Source organism: Medicago sativa, chromosome 4 (genome assembly GCF_051527215.1).
Source record: "Medicago sativa cultivar Bolivia chromosome 4, Bolivia_mono, whole genome shotgun sequence".
NCBI lineage: Eukaryota > Viridiplantae > Streptophyta > Magnoliopsida > Fabales > Fabaceae > Medicago > Medicago sativa.
Window position 1 is genome coordinate 38,191,306 of NC_140752.1, and position 21,954 is coordinate 38,213,259.

General features: G+C 36.0%; 1 protein-coding gene and 1 non-coding gene across 2 annotated transcripts; both read left to right on the plus strand.

Annotated features, from left to right (window-relative positions):
- The first annotated feature begins 4,542 nt into the window (after positions 1-4,542).
- LOC146929229 (small nucleolar RNA R71) lies at positions 4,543-4,650 on the plus strand. The gene has a single exon (XR_015009152.1). It is a non-coding gene; the product is annotated as a small nucleolar RNA R71 (small nucleolar RNA).
- Positions 4,651-7,565: 2,915 nt separating this feature from the next.
- LOC146929230 (uncharacterized) lies at positions 7,566-8,381 on the plus strand. Its single transcript, XM_085707255.1, has one exon. It carries the CDS (start codon positions 7,566-7,568, stop codon positions 8,379-8,381), a length of 816 nt encoding a protein of 271 aa, XP_085563381.1.
- The last annotated feature ends 13,573 nt before the right edge of the window (positions 8,382-21,954 follow it).

The following is a 21,954-nucleotide window of genomic DNA, read 5'->3' on the forward strand; positions in this document are numbered from 1 at the left end:
ATGTGTCCCAAGGTTTGCTAGACTATTCTCATGTTTCGCAACCCTTGTCTAAATTCACTTGTTCGGATATCAAAGCTCCGCGTTCGCTTTATGAATTGATATCTGTGATGATGGATTAACCATTATCAAACCCTCCGCGTTCACTTCCACAGTTTGATAATAATTAATTCATGTTAAAACGGTGAATTCAGATAAGAAATTAAGGTAACATATAATTAGGGTTTAAGACTTGGCTTGATCCGGATTACGTCATTAGACTTATCCAACGATCCCAAGACAAAGAAGAGTCTACTCACTAACGTTCATTGTAGACATGGGGGAAGAAGAGAGAGAGCAATAAAGTAAAAGAACAATAATATAAAAGTGAACTTTTATTCCAAGAACAAAAGATGAATGTTTATGATGGAGTGCTACTCTATTTATAGCTTTACAATTGACTTAGAAACTAAGCTACTATAAGGGCAAAATAGTAAAGCTGCAACGAAGTAACTTGGGCTTGAAGAAAAGCAGCAAAAGTGGTCCTGGAGGGTGGCACGGCCGTGCCACATGTTGTCACGGGCCGTGCCAAGCTTCTGACTTGGTAGAGACATATTTTTGTCTCGTATCTTCGTATTCTTGTACTGTATTTGCTCCAGTCCTCTTTCTTTTGCTCCAAGACACCTTCCACCATATATTCGTTCCTAAAATATAATAAAATGCAATTTGAAGTAAAAGATTCAAAAAGGAAATAATATTAAAATAAAATAAAATAAAACCAAATCTAAATAAAACGATACTAAATAATGCATAAAACTAGACTAAATTATGACTCATCAAACTCCCCCACACTTGAATCTTTGCTTGTCCTCAAGCAAAAGGCAATAGACATAGCAGCAACAAAAGATTAATTATGGAAATATTAAGAACACATGTCTCAAAAGAAAGGTTTTGCTTCAAGTACACTAATTACAATTTCAAATATTTCTCATGAACCTATTCTACCCAACATCAAGTCTCAAGTGAGTGTGTGTGTGCAGTCCAACCCTTTTCTTGCTCCTGTATAAGATAGATATTATGAGGAATAGGTTCTATCCTTAATGCTAAAGTAACCGAGAAAAGTCCTTTCTTCATTTCATATAAGAGTGATGGGAATTTAAGTTAAAATTGAATTAGATTATCAATTAAGCACAAGGGGCTGCAGATGCTTAGGGGCTATCTATCCTCGTAGGAAGTCTTCTCGGATGTAATTGTCCTTTCCCCCTAGATTCAAAATCACCCTAAGCAGTGCTGCAAAATTATTATTTGTTTCATCTCCGCGTAGGAAGTCTTCTCGGATGTAATTGTCCTTTCCCCCTAGCATTGATGAATTTGTTTTACTTTAAGTTCGAATTAGGGAGTCACCACCACAATTAGGAAGTTAGGGATTGTCCTTTCCCCCACATGTTGGTGCCATTCTCCCACCCCATTATAACTTTAACAATTAAGAATATAACAATTAAGAACATTGATTATTTTCCCACACAAACTTATATTACTTTTACTTTGAAGACTTTAAAGGGTCTAAGTTAACACTAAAGATAGAACGTGCTCCTTAAAATACCTATTCATACACTTGCTCAAAGATTGCAACTGGGTGCTTTTCTCATTGGAGATTTTTCACAATAAAACAAGACGTGGGTATAGCAAGAACACAAGAAACACTAGAAACTACTTTCATGTACAAGAAACAACCTTTAAAGAAGAGACAAAACAAAAAAATTTATGCCATATTTTACATTAAAAACAAGCTACTAGTCATGCCTCTTGCTATAAAAACAAAACAAAAAGAATAAAGTTCAAGGAGTTTGGGAACACTACGACTCTAGACACTTTATTAGGCCCCCCCCACACTTAGGGGAAGCATTGTCCTCAATGATTCAAAAGAAAAGAAAAGAGAAGAAGAAGAAGATGATGATGATGAAGAAGAAGAAGAAGAAGAAGAAGAAGAAGAAGAAGAAGAAGAAGAAGAAGAAGAAGAATTATTAGAATAGAGAAGAGTAGAGGAAGAGGAAAGCTCACAATTTTATTGAGGTCCATAGTGGACTTTGGAGGTGAAGGTGTTGCATCACGTTTCGAAGCATTTGATTGTTTTCTTCATTTATTCGATTGCTCCTTTGGACATTGGTTCTTTCAACACCTTGTCTTTGTTGCTCGGTGCTTTATTCTTTGAACTTTGGTTTGCATCCATGCCCGCCGTTCATCATTATAGCTTCCACCGGCTTCTTGTTCATGGTGCAAGTTTGCACCTACCTCCGCTTTATCACCACCATCATCACCATCATTATGTACCTGTGGGTTAGTACCAACATAAAGCAAATTTTCCACCACCTCCGAATTATTTAAGTCCGGATTAGATAGAATAATCAAACAATAAGCTCTAATAATTTTCCATTCATATTGGTAATTGTGGTCATGAGTTCTAAGGAAGGACAAAGTAGTATATAAGTCTAGATAATAGTTCCCCTCTATCCTCTTGATCCCTTAATTCACACTCACCCCAAACTTCCCAGCAATAAAAGTGATGATTCCACCTACCATTATATCACCCTTATCATCCGGTTTCTTTTTAACAATTAAAACAAGATAATCAAGCAAATAATGGCAAATGTTAATAGGATGGTTATAAAGCATAGCCCACAACAACAGCTCATCAATCCTCATCATTCCTACCTCTTTCCTACTTTATATGGTGCAAGCCATTACCCTTTGAAGGTACCTAAGCACAGGGTTGTGTTATTCAACAGCCTAATCATATGTTCATCCATTCCTAGTCTATCCATAACATTAATGCAAGCATAGATAGTTCTAGAGATTAGAGAATTGTACCTATTTCTTTGCTTGGAATCCTTGATTTGGATCCCATGATTATGAGTTGTTGATTGCTTCTTGGTTGCACCACTTCTGAAGTCTTCAGTCTACTTACCTTTCTTCTTTGATTCCAATTGACCTTAGTTGACTTGGTGTGGATTTTGGGTGAAGGTTAGGGTTTTGTGTGCGAAAGGTTGATTTAGTGATGGGGTTGGGGTTTAAATAAGGTTTTTGAGTTTATTGATGAAGATTGGTGGAGAGATTATGGTTTGGTGAAGTTTGAAGAGAGTTATGGAGGAAGAATGAAAGAGGTTGTTTTGAATAACATAAAAAAATAAATAAATAAATAAATATATTTTTTTTTCAAATTTTTTTTTTTTTTTTTTGAGATTTTTTTTTTTTGGATTATTTTTTTTTTTTTTTGTTTCTGGTCAATGGCTTCAACTTTCTTTCCCCTTTTTGCATCATATTTGGACAAATACCTACAAAACAAATTAAAATAACACAAAACAAAAATAAAAGCAATAAAATTCATGGGTTGCCTCCCACGAAGCGCTTGTTTAGAGTCATTAGCTTGACGGTTAGAAAGTGGTTCATCTATCCTATACCCAATCTTTCGGAAAGGGATAATGGCATCAAACAAACATTCTCTCCCAAATCACACATGGTTTTCTCAAAGGTTTTAGATCCTATGACACAAGGTAGGGAAAAACTTCCTAGATTCTTAAGCTTAGGTGGCAATTTGTTTGGAAGGATTTTAATAAGATTCATAAACTGCTCATCTAACTTGGACTCATCAAACCCTTGTGTTAATGGAATTTCAGGCTCATGAGATGGTGAAACAAATGACTTTTCATTCTCTCCTATGGCTTTCTCACTTTGAGGCTCATCACACCCTATCTCTCCTTCTTTCACAATGGGGTCCTCTAATTGTTTACCATCCCTAAGGGTAATGACACTTATATGGTTATTGGGGTTGGTTTCGGTTTGGTCTAGGAGGACTTTGGAGGATTGAGAGGGAGTAGCCACTTGAGATGTTTGAGTCTCTAGCATCTCGCGGTGAGTAACTATGGAGTCTACTTTCGATGTAAGTTTGGCAAAAGAATTACTCATAAATTCAGTTTGATTTTGAAGCTCTTGGAGCTGCTTGGATTGATTTATAAGAAAATTTTCTAAAAAAAGTTCCAAGCTGAATTTTTGAGGGACTCTTTGGTTGTTTGCATAACTGGGTGGTGTTGTTTGTTGTCCAAAAAGATTTTGAGGGGTTTAAAAAAAAATTGGTTATTTTTAAACCCTTGATTATATTGAGCATAGTTTACTTGCTCAGGACTTCTAACAACACTACCTAGTTGGCAATCAATGCCAATATGGCCAAATACACCACAAACTTCACAAAGAGGTGATACAGGGGCAGGTGTGACAGCACTAGTATTTATTTTATCAAATTTTTGTGTGAGTGCGTCAACTTTAGCAGCTAGATGATCAAGGGAAGAATTTTCATACATACCTACCTCTTTCTGAGAGGGTGAAGGAGCAACATTAGTGGTGTCCCTTCCGTAGGTCCACTGATAGTGGTTTTGTGCCATGTCCTCGATCAAAGCATATGCTTCTGTGTATGTTTTGTTCATCAAAGCTCCACCTGCAGCTGCATCAACATAAATTTTTGTGGGATACAAAAGGCCATTATAAAAAGTGTGAATAGTAAGCCAATTTTCTAAACCATGATGGGGACAAAGTCTAAGCATTTCTTTGAAACGCTCCCACACATCGTAAAGAGATTCTCCATCTTTCTGAGTGAATTGTATGATTTGTTTTCTTAAGTGAACAATTTTAGAATGAGGAAAGAATCGGGCAAGAAAGTCTTGCTTCATTTGATGCCATGAAGTGATAGAACCAAGTTTCAATGAATTAAACCAAGCACTAGCTTTTCCCCCTAGGGAAAAAGGAAAGTAGTGCAGCCTTACGACCTCTTGGTTTGCATTCACAGTTCCACTGAGTCTTAAAAAAATTGAAATATGAAGATTCAGATCCTCAGTGGGTGATCCGAAAAATTGATTTTGCTGCACTAACTCAATAAGTTCAGGTTCTATTTCAAAATTGTCCTCAACCGTTGGGTACACAATAGCATCGTATAACTCATTTGAAGATGGGATTGCATACTCTATGAGAGTGCATTCCTTAGCCATATCGTTATTGTCTTCCCAAGAAGTTAAAGGAAAAAGAAGAAATAGAAAAAGATTTTTTTTTTTTTGGATAGAAATATAAAATAGAATAAAATAAAGCAAAAGATTTTTTTTTTTTAATTTTAGAAAGAAATATATAAAATAGAATAAAATAAAGCAAAAGATATTTTTTTTTTTAATTTTAGAAAGAAATATAAAATAAAACAACGAAAAAGATTTTTTTTTTTTTTTTTTAGTCTAATCACTACTAAAAAGTTAATAAAATTACAACAACTCCCCGGCAGCGGCGCCAAAAACTTGATAGGGCCAAACCGCAAGTGCACGGCCTATCGAAGTAATAGTAGTAAGAAAGAGTATCGTTCCGCTAGGGAGTTGTGAATTCAATTAACTTTTTAGAGAATGATTAGAAGAGGAGAAAGATTATAAAATTGGGGGTTAATTGCTGAAGATAAATAACAATAATAATAAAAGAGCCTTGGGATTATTGGTTCATCATAACAACGAATCTTTTCACAAGCAAGCCTTAAACTTATAATTATGCGTTAATCCTAATTTCTAAGGACAAGTTTCTCTTTAGCATATCACAGCTTCTCTCGAAGTCAGTGAGTGTATCCCTCCAACAACCACACCTATTCTCATGGGTGATTGCCTTTGGGACCCTTGAAGATCGAAACTTTATGTGTCCCAAGGTTTGCTAGACTATTCTCATGTTTCGCCACCCTTGTCTAAATTCACTTGTTCGGATATCAAAGCTCCGCGTTCGCTTTATGAATTGATATCTGTGATGATGAATTAACCATTATCAAACCCTCCGCGTTCACTTCCACAGTTTGATAATAATTAATTCATGTTAAAACGGTGAATTCAGATAAGAAATTAAGGTAACATATAATTAGGGTTTAAGACTTGGCTTGATCCGGATTACGTCATTAGACTTATCCAACGATCCCAAGACAAAGAAGAGTCTACTCACTAACGTTCATTGTAGACATGGGGGAAGAAGAGAGAGAGCAATAAAGTAAAAGAACAATAATATAAAAGTGAACTTTTATTCCAAGAACAAAAGATGAATGTTTATGATGGAGTGCTACTTTATTTATAGCTTTACAATTGACTTAGAAACTAAGCTACTATAAGGGCAAAATAGTAAAGCTGCAACGGAGTAACTTGGGCTTGAAGAAAAGCAGCAAAAGTGGTCCTGGAGGGTGGCACGGCCGTGCCACATGTTGGCACGGGCCGTGCCAAGCTTCTGACTTGGTAGAGACATATTTTTGTCTCGTATCTTCGTATTCTTGTACTGTATTTGCTCCAGTCCTCTTTCTTTTGCTCCAAGACACCTTCCACCATATATTCGTTCCTAAAATATAATAAAATGCAATTTGAAGTAAAAGATTCAAAAAGGAAATAATATTAAAATAAAATAAAATAAAACCAAATCTAAATAAAACGATACTAAATAATGCATAAAACTAGACTAAATTATGACTCATCAATGAGATGATATATATATATATATATATATGCATGACTGTTGTTATTTTGATGAGACGTAGCGTATATTTCTTGAATATTTGTTATATTCGCGTGATTTATCGCTTTAATAGAAATATGGCGTTACATGGAGGAGTTATCAAAGAGTTATAAGTTCAAAGTGGGGTTGGAGTTTAAGTCATTGGCTGAATTTAAGGAGGCTATTATTGAGTGGTCAGTTTTAAATGGGTGGGAAATAAAATTTATTAAAAATTATAGAGAGAGAGTAAGGGTAGAATGCTAGGTCAAATGTGGTTTTTGGGCACTTGTAAGTAAAGTGGGGGATAAGCACACTTTTAGAGTGTAAAGGTGGCATGGAAAGCACACGTGTTGCAGGGCAACTTTGAATAGATCTGCAACTTCAAAGTGGGTATCAAAAGATGTGTTCAAGAAGATGTCAACAAGTGATAAGAATTCTGACTCTGCAAAGTATTGTAACTGATATGGCTACCACACACGCTGTGGGTATAACCATGAACAGAGCATGGAGGGCAAAAGCAATTGCAAAGGAGAAGATTGAGGGTGATGCTGCAAAACAGTACAACCTGTTGTGGAAGTACTCAGCTGAATTGTAGAGGGTTAATCGAGGAAACACATGCAGGATCAACATGGAAAGGCTTGGTCCATAACTACAACCAAGGTTCTCATCCTTTTATTTCAGTTTTGATGGTATCAAAAAAGGGTTTACTACTGCCTGTAGACCTTTCATAGGTGTAGATGGATGTCATTTGAAGACCAAATATGGAGGTATACTTTTAATTGCTGTAGCTAGGGACCCAAATGATCAATATCATCCACTAGCTTTTGGGTTTGTGAAACTGAAACAAAGGAATCTTGGAGGTGGTTTTTAACCTTATTATTGGAGGATATTGGTCAAGATAAGAGATGGGTTTTCATCTCTGACCAACAGAAGGTGATTGTTTATTTTGATTTAATTTGTTCCTTTATTAATTTTGTTTCCATTCTTAATTTCATGTATTTTTACTTACTTTGTTCCTTGTTATCATTTATGAATCATAGGGTTTGATGGTTGTATTTGATGAATTGTTTGAGAGTGTGGAACATAGACTGTGCTTGAGGCATTTATATGCCAATTTTAAGAAGAAATTTGGAGGAGGTACACTAATTAGAGACCTTATTATGGGAGCTGCTAAGGCTACTTATTTTCAAGAGTGGGAGGCCAAGATGAAAGAGTTAAAAGCTATCAATGAGGGTGCATGGGACTGGCTTATGAAATTCCCAACCAAATCTTGGTTTAAGCATGCATTTTCTTTTTATCCTAAGTGTGATGTGCTAATGAACAACATTTCTGAAGCTTTTAATAGCACAATACTAGTAGCTAGGGACAAACCTGTGCTAACAATGTGTGAATGGATAAGGAATTATTTGATGAATATGAATTTTGTTCTGAGACAAAAAGTTGATAGGTGGAATCAAAATATATGCCCTAAGCCTAAATATAGGTTAGATAAAGAGGTTGAAAAGAGTGGTAATTGGACTGATATATGGTCCAAGGCTGAGATATTTCAGGTGGGGCATATTCACAGTAAACATATATTCATTGTTGACATTGCCAAGAGAAGTTGCAACTGTAATTTTTGGGAGCTTGTGGGTATCCCTTGTAGGCATGCAGTAGCTGCATTAGGGTATAGGCAGCAAAAACCTGAAGACTTTGTAGATGCTTATTACTCAAAGGTTAAATATATTGAATGTTATGATAACAATATAAGCCCTATAAATGGAGAGGACATATGGCTTGAAGGGGAGGTTGAGGAAATGCTTCCTCCCTCATACAAAAGAGGTCCTGGTAGGCCTAAAAAACTCAAGAAGGGAACCAGATGAGGATCCTAACAAGGGAAAGACAACTACTTGTTATAGGTGCACCAAATGTAACAAAAATGGTCACAATAGAAGAAGCTGCCTTAGTCAAGTCACTGACCCTGAAGCTGCTAAAAGAAAGGTAAATTTACTCTTAGTACCTTTTTATAATATATTCATGTTTAGGATATGATGAAATTATATGATGTAAACATTTTTTTCTCATCACAGAGAAAGCCTAAAAGAAAACAACCTGAAGTTTCAAATGCTGAAATTCCTCAACCTGCTCAGACAGCAAATGTTAATGGCCCAAGTAATCAATCATCCCAAGTTCCTCAAGTGAATGACCCAACTGTTAATGATGGAAACATTCATGATATAGACCCAGAATTTGAAGCCCTTGCTGCAAACCTTGCAGCAACTTTTGAGGCTAGTCAATCTCAACCAAATGTGGCCTCAGTTATGACATCTGCTAAAAATCCCCCCTAAACCAGTTAAGTATTGTTCAACTCTTTAAATGATGTAATTATATATACAAAGCAAATAGGAATTATAAACTAATACAATTGTGTTCACTTAGGTGAAGAAGACTAAGCAACACTCAAGCATGTAGAATACTCAGACTCAGAAAAATGTTAGAAGCAGTAATAGGTGCAGGAAATTGAAGACTGTCAAGGTCTCTGGAGTTGGAAGTACTCAATCTCAACCATTGGTAATTGATGATCAGGTTCATCCAGCTGACATGCCAGTCAAAAGGTCTAGGAAACTACCTCAAATAGGTAGTAGCTCTCAGAATGTTATAAATGTAAGTGTATTATGTAGGTTAATACATTATGAATAACTGAAGACTTTGGTTTAAATAATATTGGTTTTTGCTTATAAATTTTGTTGCAATGTGAGTAGGAAGCTGTTGCTACCTCTCCAATTACAACTGAAGTTCCAAATGCTCCAAATGCTCAAGTTGATGATGAACAAATTGAAGATGCTACTCAATCAAACAACACTCTGCCAACTCAATCCAACATCATTCAGTCATCTCAAGAAAGTCAACAAAACAATGATGTGGACATTATAATGAATGGACTGAAGGCATTGCCACCAGCTCAGAGCAATGAAGCAGTGACACAAATGATTGATGAACTGTTGAACTGGGATAAGAAAATAGCAGAGGTTTGAGGCAAAAGGGTGAAAAGTGTTGGAAATCCATCAGAAAATTAGACAGAGCAAATGATGGCTGAACTAAGAAACTTGCCCCAGAGGAGTTAGAGATGGTCACTAGAGATCTGCTTATAGCACTTGTGAAGGGGAGGGACAATATTCAGAAGTTCAAGAAAGGAGAAGGAGTGAATGGGGATGACAGAAGACCTGCAGAGTAGATCAGGACCTGCAACTAAGCTTTTATTTTGCTATGAACATGTCTACGCTTTTATTTTGGGGATGACACAAGAACTGCACTAGGCTTTTATTTTGCTATGAAATGTCTACGTTATGTCTAATTTTGTTTTCCTTTAAACATGTCTACTTAATATATAAGTAATTTTGCTATGAACCTTTCCATGTTTTGATGTAACCTGGCTTTTGTTAATAGCCATATGACATGTCATTAACAATCAATTTGGCAGGTTAATGCCTAGCTACTGTTATCTATTTGCTTGTTAGTACTTAATCATGTTTTTTTGTTATCATATTCAGCACACAAAATACTTTAAAGGGCAACAAACAAACATCCTTCCATTAATTCAATTAAACCACTAAAACCCATGTTTCAATTACAATCAAACTCCAAAGGAAATAAACCAAACCATTACAAACCAAAATACACAACTTGAACATAGTTTTGACAACTTAACCATTCAGCTTAAATTCATTACAAACAAAGCAAAAAATACCCAAGACAAGATCAACAAAATCATAAACAGGTTGCTCTTCTTCCTTGATTGCTCAAGCTTCTTCTTTAACTTCTCATTTTCGTTGATTCCCATATCTTTCATCAGCAGGATAAAATATTTCTTTACTTCTTCACAGTTGCAGTCACAAGGAAGCTTCTTCAAGGCAGATGATGATGCTTCAGTTGCCTGTGCTAGTATAGGACGGACATATGGAGGATGTCCTTCAATCTCATCATCCCATATGTACAACTTACAACTATTAACAGCCTGAGATGAAAACAAAGTATTACAATGGCAAACTCACAATATATGTTGGGCATTTCCAAAATCTCCTTTTAGGGTTTTCAATTGAATTGGATATGAACATCCTCATGGTTTTGTTGCAACCACAAATAGGCAACTCATTAGATAATGATTGATAAATGGAATGAGAAGACATTGTTGAATGATTCGCCTGGAAATGTTGGGCCCAAATAGAGGAAGAAGAAGGAAAGAAGAGAGACAGAGAGTGAGTGAGAGGAAGAAATACCAGAGAGAGAGAGAGAGGAGGAGGAAGAATGGATTTTATGTTTTTGAATTTCAAAAATTGAAAATTACATTTTTTAAATTAGTCCCTATGTTAAATTGCGTTTTTGGTTTTAGTCCCTATACTAACCCCAGTCATCAACTAGTGCTAACTCACGAAGTGCCACGTATTGCTCCGTTAGTCAGCTCATCGTTTTTTTCACGGAATTGAACGGCAGGGACTATATCCAAAACGTTTGGTAAATACAGGGTTTGTCTCGCAACAAAAAAACTTACAGGGTCTAAAACCAAAAATGCACCAACTTACAGGGACCTTTTACTTATTTAAGCCTTGTTTTGGTAATGGTAATGCGGTGAGAATTGTGTGTGTGTGTGTGTGTGATTTGGTGATTCCTTTGATAATGATAATTTCTTTGCATATGCTTTGAAGTGATGAGTTGTATTTGTTGAGTTGATTAGGCAAGAGGTTATGTGATTTATATGATTGATGTTGTTAAGTGATGAGCTTACGTCGATGACTTGATTAAAAATGAATATGCTTGCTATGCCATGATAGAAGTGTGATAACATGATGGAATGTGGGATAATATGCATGTGGAGTTAGTATTCTAGGAATGTTGGGTATGTATATTTGCTATGCATGAATCTGAATGCTTATGTTTGATTATACTTATTATGAATTATGGATTAACCCCAAGTGGTCGTTTGATAACATGATGGAATGTGGGATAATATGCATGTGGAGTTAGTATTCTATGGATGTTGGGTATGTATATTTTCTATGCATGAATCCTTGAATGCTTATGTTTGATTATACTTATTATGAATCATGGACTAACCCCAAGTGGTTGTTTGGTTGACCGCCTTCCTTATCCTTATGGATGGGTAGACGGCATGCATGAGTAGTTGCTTTGGTGAGTTGCTTGAGGAAAGCTTAGAGCTTCCTCGTTTACCGCATTTTTCAGAGTCTAGTGTGTCAGCTCTGATTAGGACGTCTTTATGCTTTGAGTCTCATGACTATTTATTGTTGTTGACTTAGTTGTTGAGATGACGTTACATTTGATGATGTAGTATGACTTACGACATGGCTACTTGGATTCTAATATTTATGTTGGTTGACTGTTGGAAATGTTTATTTAAATGTCGATGTAATGATGTTTTATTCCGCCGTGATGTTTTGAGAAAATTGTTATTTTATGCATGCTTGGTGATTTATTGAAGAAGTAACATCTAGATTCTTGATATGCCGTATAATTAGCGTAATTTATCGCTTTTAGAGTTTAGGTTGTTACACTTACGGCCTCGAGGACCTCATAAAGGGTCCAATTCCTAGAACTTGGAACACTGAAAAACTCAAAAGGTATTATAGTTAGAAGGTGATCGAACCAACAACTTTGTTGTATATACAAATTTCAAACTAATGAACTATGCGCTATCACAAGCGAACACTTACAACTGAAGAAAAGATTCATGCCACTCTGAATCCAAAATTAAATAAAGGATAAATGAAATCTAAACACAACATATTCGTTTACTCCTTAGTATGTTCGCTCACAGCTACGACATCACTGCTTGACATTGTTAGGTAGAACCCCAGCTCGCAATGGGTGATTCACGCCTCGGGGCATTGAACTTAAATTAAATTTTTCCCTCCTACACCGTTATTTGTTCGAATCACAACTTCGGACACACATTCAGATAAACGATCTCTTGGATGTGAAACGCTTCTAACACATACCCCGCGTAAAAGTTAGAACTCTCACGCTCAGACCCCCTCGTAAAATAACACACAAAGTATTTACTTTCTAAGCAAACGAAACAAAATACTTAGGGGAGGAAGGGTACACCTTTAAGTTAAAACGACAATTTAAAGACAAGTTTGAATACCAGCCATTCAATGATCTCCATCCTCGGTAAACCAACACTCATCACTTCATTTCATCAAGCAAAGACTGTCGGGCGGTAGGATCCCACCTCCGACCTACCGAATCTACTTTTGATTTAAAAATTGCATGTTTATTTACAAATTGACCCAACAAGCATACATCCAAATCAAAACACGAAACTGCGAGCATACAGATCGATCGTTCTTGAATACAAGGATATTGGTCGCGCTCTAATACTTGAAATTAAAACAGATTTCGGTATAAAGCCTTATCCAACGAGCATTCGGATCGCACATCATACTTAGAAAATAAAACATAAATTATAAGGCCTTTTGGGTGCTAACCACGAAGGGCACACATTGTCATTGGCGCAAGACCGGTCACATCAAATGAGAATATTGTTCAAAAAGAAGAAAAAAAAATTATAAGGATGTTCTGGCCTGGGGGTTTCCAACATGCTCGTCCTCTTCTTCTTCAGGAGGAGTCACCAACACTTCGTTCTCGACAAATTTAAGAAAATGAATCTCCTCGACACATAGCTCGACCTCGAAATTCACCACTTTCAGCTGCTCCACCGTGTTATCAAAACCATGACTAGCTACGCCTACAAGACTCTTCTCCAGCACCGCAATCCTATTTACTAGGTCGCGACAATCCAGACCATGCAGGTCTTCTGGATCGTACTGACTGGGCCCAGCTGTAACAACCCGTTTTTCGCTTGGATTATTTTATTTATTTATTATATTTATTTATATGTGATTATTTGTCTTTGTGTGTATTTGATTTGAGATTAGTAGATTTGTAGCCTAGAAAGGTATCTTAGTCATTTTTATACTATGGTATTTTGGTCATTTGGCGATTAAGGGTAAATTAGTAATTTCATTAGGAAGGTTATTTTTAGAGTTTTAGTGAGAATTGTTATTTTTACTAAGTTACTAATGAGTTAGGGTAATTATTTAGAGATGATAATTATTCGGTGTTTTAGCGGATTAATGAGTAGTAACTTTTTAGAGTTTGTTAGTAAGAGTTTTAGGCCCATTGTGTATATTAGAAACATAGCCCAATTGGAGAGTAGTATATATCCTTAACTCATGAAGGAATATTAGGGGTAGAACATTTTATCTCATAACAAAGGGAGGTTAGAGAGAGAAAGTGGGAAGAATAGAGAGAAGAGAAGAGGAAGAACTTGGAGAAGAAGAAAGCTAGAGATTGGAAGCTAGAAGGGAGAGTGATGCCATAGCCAGTGGAATTGAAGCTTTGAAGTAAGGGGGATAGATAGATGTATTCATATAATCACTTATAATTAAGTTTTAGCTTATGGGTCATAAGTGCTTTTGTGTGAATTATGATTTTTGTAATTTTTTATGTTGAATTTTGTGCTCCTAATTTAAGTGTAGTTATGTGTATATTATATTTCATGGAATTGATGTGTTTATATGTTCAAGTTCTTATTTGATGTTTGAAATAAGTTATTTTGGTGATTTTTGCTCAATTAAAGTGTAAACCATGAATTTGTGAGTAATTATTGTTCAAACATGTTCCTAATCACTTGATATATGATGATATACCTTTGTATGCTGTTGGGGTTTGAATTGTTGTTGTTTTTTATGAAGTTTGAATGAAAATGTGAAAATATGAGTTTTTGGTGAAAATTGAGTTTGATGATGATTTTATGATGAAATGAGGTTATGAATTCATGTTTGTAGGTGTTTTGATTGCCTTTTGATGTATACTAACTAATAACAATGTTTGGGGGATGAATTTAGATCAAAGGGGATCAAAATCGGGGTTTTTATGAAAAATTGGAATAGGTTCCCGAGAGGAAACTCAAAATCTAGGTGTTCCTAACTGCTGCAGCTCGCTAGGCGAGCTGGAGCTTGCCATGGCGAGTTTCCCAAGACATAACCCATGATTTTGGGTGTCCCGGGAAGTTGGGGGTCATTCTGGACTTTCCTAAATGCTTCTTTTGATGTGTTTGATTGCTGTTTTCACTTCCAAACCTACTAGAACATCAATTGGATTGGATTGAAATGATTTTTGTGAATCGAATTGAAACTTATTTGAAAATGCTAAAGAACGAACAATTTTCCGAAACTTGTTTTTCTCAAATAAAATGATGGGGTTATGATTTGTTTACTGTAACTATTACCTTATAATGAATATGCAAGGTGTATATGAGCTTAAACTTGGTTTTACTTTGAAAATGACCTTCTTGTTGAAAAAGGGGAAAATGAGACGAACTTAGTGAATTTTTGGAATTAAACTGAATCAAGCTACGACTTGGATATGTATGAACTACTGTGAAGATATGTACATGCTTGTTGATGTGTTTGAATATGAATGTCTTGTTTTCGGTGCATTATTCGAAAAAAGATGGTTTTTGTGAAAATATATGAACTTTGTTAAAGTGAGGTTTTATAATCGGATAAATTGCAAATGACTTTGTATTCATGATAATAGGATAGAATAAGAATGAATCAATGTTGATTAGGTGTTCAATATGATGAATGTAATGATATGGTTAGTTGTTCGTCTTTTATGCAAAGTGTGATTTTGAGACGTTGTCGTTTCTTTGTAGTGATGTATGCTTGACAATTGTTTATGTGGAGGTAAATGCTTGATGATGAATATGTAGAGGTGATTTATTAATTGATCAATATTTGATGTATGGATGTATTGTTTGATAATGCAATATGCAGAGATATGTGGAGAATATGTAGAGTAAATTGGTGTTGTGAATTATCGAGTCAATACTTGGCATCCATGCATTCATAAGTCCTATATGTAGAAATATGCAGAGATATGTAGAGGGATCAACCGGTAAAATTACTTCCGACATCCAATGGTAACACATGAATGTAGAGTCGTGTCAAGAGAATTACATACACATGAGTTATGTGAAGTATGTGCCTTGGTGAAATTATGTGTTGGTGAATTCTGTATAACTTGTGAAGTTGTGTACTTGAATTTGAATGAATGATGATGTTTGTACACCTAAATGTTGTAAATGAAATGATGATTTGATTTGATTATGCTAATTATTCACATGTTGATGGCTTTATAGGATGATAGGATTTTTTTTATGTCTATGTGTATATTGAAATCCTTTAGGGTCCGTTTGATGGTCAGGATAGGATAGAGACGGGATATGATATAAAGCTGAATAGAGATAGGATATGATAATGACATGATAAACATTAATCCTATCATGTGTTTGGTGCACACATGATAACAAACAGGATATCATTATAATTAAATGAAAAAATTGTTGTCATAATTAATTAAATATTGTAAAAATGGCGTGTTATTAATTATAATAGAAAATACATGCAATCATTATTTTAAAAATAACAATATTTTTAAAATGGCAGAATATCAAGATAATAAATAAGGAATGATCTTCTAATCTCATCAGGATAATTTCTAACCCATCCTATACTAAGGATGGAAATTACAAAGGAAAGTCAGGATAGGATAGGAAAATGGTTTATTTTATCCTATCCCTTTGGTGCATCAAACATAAGATTTAAACAGGATATGATTACTGTATCATATCCTGTCTCCCTATCCTGACCATCAAACGGACCCTTAATGTTATTCATTTGATTATAATTGATTATGCGAACGGTTAACCCCCAGCGGTCATTTGGTTGACCGTCTGCCTATTTGTATGAATGGGTAGACAACTTGCAGGATTAGTTGCTTTGCCTTTGCTTGTGAGTATGCTTGAGGACTAGCTTTGGAGCTACCTCATCTCTTTTCTTTGGAGTCTTAGTTTAGGGCTCTGATTAGGGTGTCGATCGTTTGTTGTTTATCTTTCATGTCTTTATGAGATTTGTTACTCATTATGTTGAGATTGGAAATTTTATTTGATGATGTATTCTGATACATGTGACATGGCTATTTTGGAGAATTTATTATGTGTTGATGAGATGTTATGATATTATTACGCTATGATGTTTTGAAAAATATTTATGCATGTATTGGATGAAATTGAAGATGTGGCATCTAAACTCTTTGAATAGTTGTATTCTTTGCATGATTTATCGCTTTAAGGTTTTAGGGTGTTACACCAGCAGCTTCCCGTAGCGAGGTCTCAAGCTTCTTCTTCTCCTCAGCCAACTTCTTCTTCTTCTTCTTCTCCAAAACTTTGTGATCCTCAGAAGTTTTCTTCTCCAAAGAAGCAAGTTTGCGGCCTTTTTCCTCAGATTTAGTCCTCAGGGCAGCTAAATCAACTTCTAGCTTGGTCACCATAGCAATGACATTGTCGCGCTCCATGGCAACCACGACAATCTCAACGACCTTCATCGTACTAATAATTCCTTTAGTCATCGCCCGATTCCTGCCAGCGACCCCTAAGTCTTTAATCACTTTCGCTTAGGAAAAGGGAACATTGTGGACCATACCTATCAGACTCAGACCACACGTTTGGTAGCTGGAACAATTCCCCCTTTGCAGGTAGAGTTAGTCTGCCAACAGCTGCAAACTAACTCAAAAGCCTTCATGAAGGGTAGGAGTTCAGATGCAACTGCAGAGGGCATAACTCCGTCCATTGGAACACGCTTATTTGAAAGGCAGAAAAAGGGAGAGTGAACCCCATGTCCTTGAAGACGATCTCATACATGAGGATACGATTTCCCGTGTACTGCAAGCAACCTCGGTCTGATGTACTCGGAAAATTTACCTCCCAATCTACTCTCCTCCCAACGGAACTATGCAGAATTTCCGCCGCCCCATTCGGCGCAAACAATGATATCACATCCAAAGGCTCGTTTCCTACCTAGGAAACTTCATGCATGGCGGCCTCGTTCCTATTTGGATTGCCTGCCATATCAAACCTGAAATAGAAATAAAGGGGGATGAATCTAATGATCAAGTCAACCCTTCCTTCATCCATCGCTCTGTTCATGGAAAGGAAGGGCTCTAAGAACTCCCAAAAAAAAACGACAATTGGAAATACGGAGAAAACCACCACTCGCAGCGGAACGACACCTTCCCAATAGCAACGAGTCGTAACCCTAAGTGATGTGACTCGTCACCGACGGTTTCTCCCCGAAAAAAAGCAACTGACATGGACTCTGAATCCTAGAAACGGCTCATGCACGACGGAATCCACTAAAACAAACAGTGGAAACCACCATAACCGGAGCAACCCAAACTAAAACTTGCAGTTTTACGGTTTTTAACTAAACTAAGGCAATCAAACAGAAGAAGTAAACAAGAAATGCAGAGAAACACGAACCTGTTATATGTTGGAAAAGAACTGGGCTTGGAAATGAACGGTTGAGGGACCAAAATGCACTCAAACTGATAGGAGGTTATGGAACTTCTGAAGTTGTAGGAATATGAAAATGGTGAAAGTGTTTCCAAACAACATTTGAAACAATTTATACTTCCTTCGCAACTCTCCAAAAAACAGCGAACTCGATCCGGTGCAGTCCTTCATATGCAACCATCCACTAATTAAGTGTAACAGCGGTCCAGATCACATCTATTCCCGCATCTAACGGTTCTGATCAAACACATCTGATTCCCAAATGTAAAGATCAAATCAACTCCTAAGATGGAACTTTGAGAACATGAACTTGTTCTCAACAGAGTCTTCAAAACATCTTATGATTATAGTTTTGAATTTTTGTTGACCTTTCTTCAGATCATCTTCTAAGTCTTCAGAAGTTTCCAATGATTTTCTTGAGTACCATAATGATTTCCGTTTGCTCAGAACTTGATGTATTAGAACCAAAAACTTGACCTTGAAGTCAGACACGATCGGCCTAAGGGTAAGGCCACCAAAGCCCTAGCTTTAGGCCTCCTAACAAAAAGTCATTTTTTATTAGATTTTACAAGCAAAAAGGCTTCATATTCTAATAAAAAAAGGTCTCATACATTCAACTTTGCTTTAGGCCTCCGCTTATTTTTAAAAATTATTAGGCCGACCCTGAAGTCAGAATTTAGTTATATGGTCTTTCAAACTTGAACACACATCAGAGTATCAGATTGTTCTCTCATGCATTGTTATCGTCAAAACCTTAGAAACATTGTTCTTCAACCCAGTTTGGTTCAACAATCTCCCCTTTCTTGATGATTACAAACTTATGTATATCATGAACAATTATGTAAGTTAAACTTAACTCATCAGAAGGTGAGGTATGTGAGCTCCCCATGAGTTGAGCTTGGTTAATTAAGACAATAATAAGCATTATAAATCAGAATATAATCAATTAGTAGTATTAAATTTAAATTCTACAGAATCAGCAATTGTTAGCGGATTAAATAAATTATACTTATACTACCCCTTTTGTCATCAACAAAAAGTAACATGTGCATTAATATACTGAGGGAAATATTAAAATACAATTTAAATTGTTGGAAATTTTTTTACAAAGAAAGTGCAAAAAAAGACAAATTATATGGGTTCCTAATGTTTTCTAAGATCGTCATATTAAACTTATCATCCATGTCAGTTTGTTTTGCACTTCGAGCAGCCAATTGAGTTATGATCTCATCTTATGTAGATACAACATTCACCGGTGCAAGAGGTAGTTGCAGTGTAGCAGCAACAATAAATAGGCCTTGTGGTCTCAGAGGCACTAAAGGAGTTGCTGGATCCACTGTAGGAAACTCATATACTTTAGGAAGCTGATCTACAATAGTGGTGGGCAGCTGTCTCTGAGGATTCCTCCTTAGATATGCCAAATCCATTTGGCTCAGAAGTTCAACAAATCATGCTTTGAGGTCTCCTCTATTAACTTCAGCACATAGTCTCCCATACGCCTTCATCTTCTCAAGTGCTTCATATATCTCTACTTTAAGAGCATCCCGCTTAGCAGCGTGCTCTTCAAAATCTTCAGTGTTGTTTTTTAATAAACTTTTAGCAAGTGTACTCATAAAATAAAAACACTGGTTTTGTATTTTTCCAGTACAGTGGTAAGTATGCCGACTTTTTTCTAACAAATAAAAGATCGTATCCACTCAGATTGTTCTTAGTTAATTCGATTTTATATCAACATATTTCTGAATAAGTTATTATAAAAGGTGTTTGTGGTTAGAATCAAAGTAATATATATATATATATATATATATATATATATATATATAGAGAGAGAGAGAGAGAGAGAGAGAGTTGTGATGAGATTGAATTTCAATAACTATTCCTCAAATAATTTCTCATAATAGATTGTATATTTTTTATGCCTCATATAAGACTCCACCCTTTCCTCAATGTACATCTCCAAACTAAGGTTAGCGACGCAAAATAACATTGAACGATATTTTGCATTTAATATAAAAAGTTATTTAATAGAAGCATTGCATTAATTTTGAAATTTTGAAAATAGTCACGAGTTTTCAAAATTTTATCATATAAAATTTCTTATATATGTACATAAAAATTTGTCTTCGCGTATATAAGAGTGTAATAAACATGATTAGAAAACAAGAGCCGCTCTCCATCTCTCTAACCTAAAAATGCAGCACCTTTCCTCCGCTGCCTTCCACTGCCTTCCACTACCTCTCTCCCTCAACTCCCTCAAATCCAATCGTCGCAATCAAGATGTAGACACCAGCTTCGTTGGTGCACTTTCCTCTCACAGCCGCACCACAGTCAAACTATTATCGGGGTCGTTTCACACGTCAAGGGTCTGTTTTCCGTCGACGGTGCCGCCTCTAAAGTGGTGTTTCAGATCCTATCATGGATAATTGTTTGTTTAGATTTATGGTGTGTTCGAAGGTTTGCGGGTTGGTTTCTTAGATATTGATCGTACCTTGTTGTTATTGATATAGCATCGCCTCTTTCATGGCGACGGTGTCTATTGGTGATGCTCTGGTTTTTAAAAGTAAGGTCATTCACGTTTGTGTGTTGTAACTGATATTGATCTTAAATCTGTATGGGCTAGTTTGGTTCTCTGCTTTTGAAAGTTTTGAGCCCCAACCATTGACACGATTGTTCGGACGGCTAGACTCGAAAAGGTCACGAGCTAACTGTTTTCATGTTAGAAGCAGAGTGTTGTGGTGTGTGGGTATGTTTCATGTTGGTGGACTGCCCATTCTCCGATGTTTTATATTTGACTCTTTTAAAGCTTTAAGGTTGTTTTGGTTAATTTTACTTATTGGTATCTGCCGTGTGCTCATGCCTTTGATTTCTCTGATTATTATCCAAAGTTGTTGAGTTCTGCAGGTTTCAAAGATATGGTGACACATCGATCCTTTTTGAATATATGTCACAATCCTTGTGGTTGACTTCAGACTGCTTTGGAATCCTAGTCATTCGTATGATTGACATTGAACTAATTGGACTCGAAAGAGTCGGTGTTGCTTGTTGCCTCGCTGCAAGGAGTTGTTAGTTTTTGGACTATTCTGTGCCGACGGTTGGTTCATACACCAGATAGTTGACCTTGGTTTAATTAGGGTTCATCATTGGAGGTTGTATCATATGCGTGACTTAAAATGTTTTTAATGTCCATTTAGGTTGTCATGCTCATTTGTGTGTTTTTACTGGGTTATGTTTATGTCCCTCCAGTTTTTTTTTCTGTATTTTTTTTCTTGTTTTAATAATATTTATGAGCATTTAACACAAGATTAGAGTATAATTGAGAAATCACATCTCTATCTCTATCTCTATTACATTTGCATTCCTTCAAATCAAGAGTACATGTGGCATCTTCACATTTCTCATCTCATTTAATGCTTTCTTATCATTCAATCAAATTGAATCATGACTCATTTCTTTTTTATTAGCCAATCAAAATGAATCATGACACATTTAGTTTTCATAGGCCAATCAAAATTGATCATGCCATGATTTTTTTTTTATATTGATCATTGTTTTTCGTTGAAAATATATTTTACAATTATGGTAACTCCTAAAAAGTAGGAACATTTTTAGGAACCACCAAGCACACCACCAAGGAATCCTAAAATATTGTTTATATTTTAGAAACAAATCTTCCAGCTGATTCTGGGCAATAACGCGCTGCTTGGTGAACAAGAAATAGGGCGTGGTTTTCTTACTGAGATAAAGACTGCGTAAACCAAGCCACATGAACAGGGCACACTGAACCGTGCCAAGATGTTGGAACATCGTATCCAACATACATCGTATCCAATACCCAAATACTCAACAATCTCCCCCTTTGGATTTATTTGTTGTTAAAACAAATCTTAGACCATTCAGATAAGGTAGAAAGATACCACACATACATTGCTTCATCCGCAACCATGAAGAAAAGTATCACAACTGCAAATGGACATGTTGAATCATCATCCAGCACATTATCCAGCATCTTGCAGAGATGCCTA

What these genes read in the sequence shown, in the direction of transcription:
- LOC146929230 (XM_085707255.1), top strand. Translation starts at nt 7,566, where the DNA reads ATGGTTGTATTTGATGAATTGTTTGAGAGTGTGGAACATAGACTGTGC.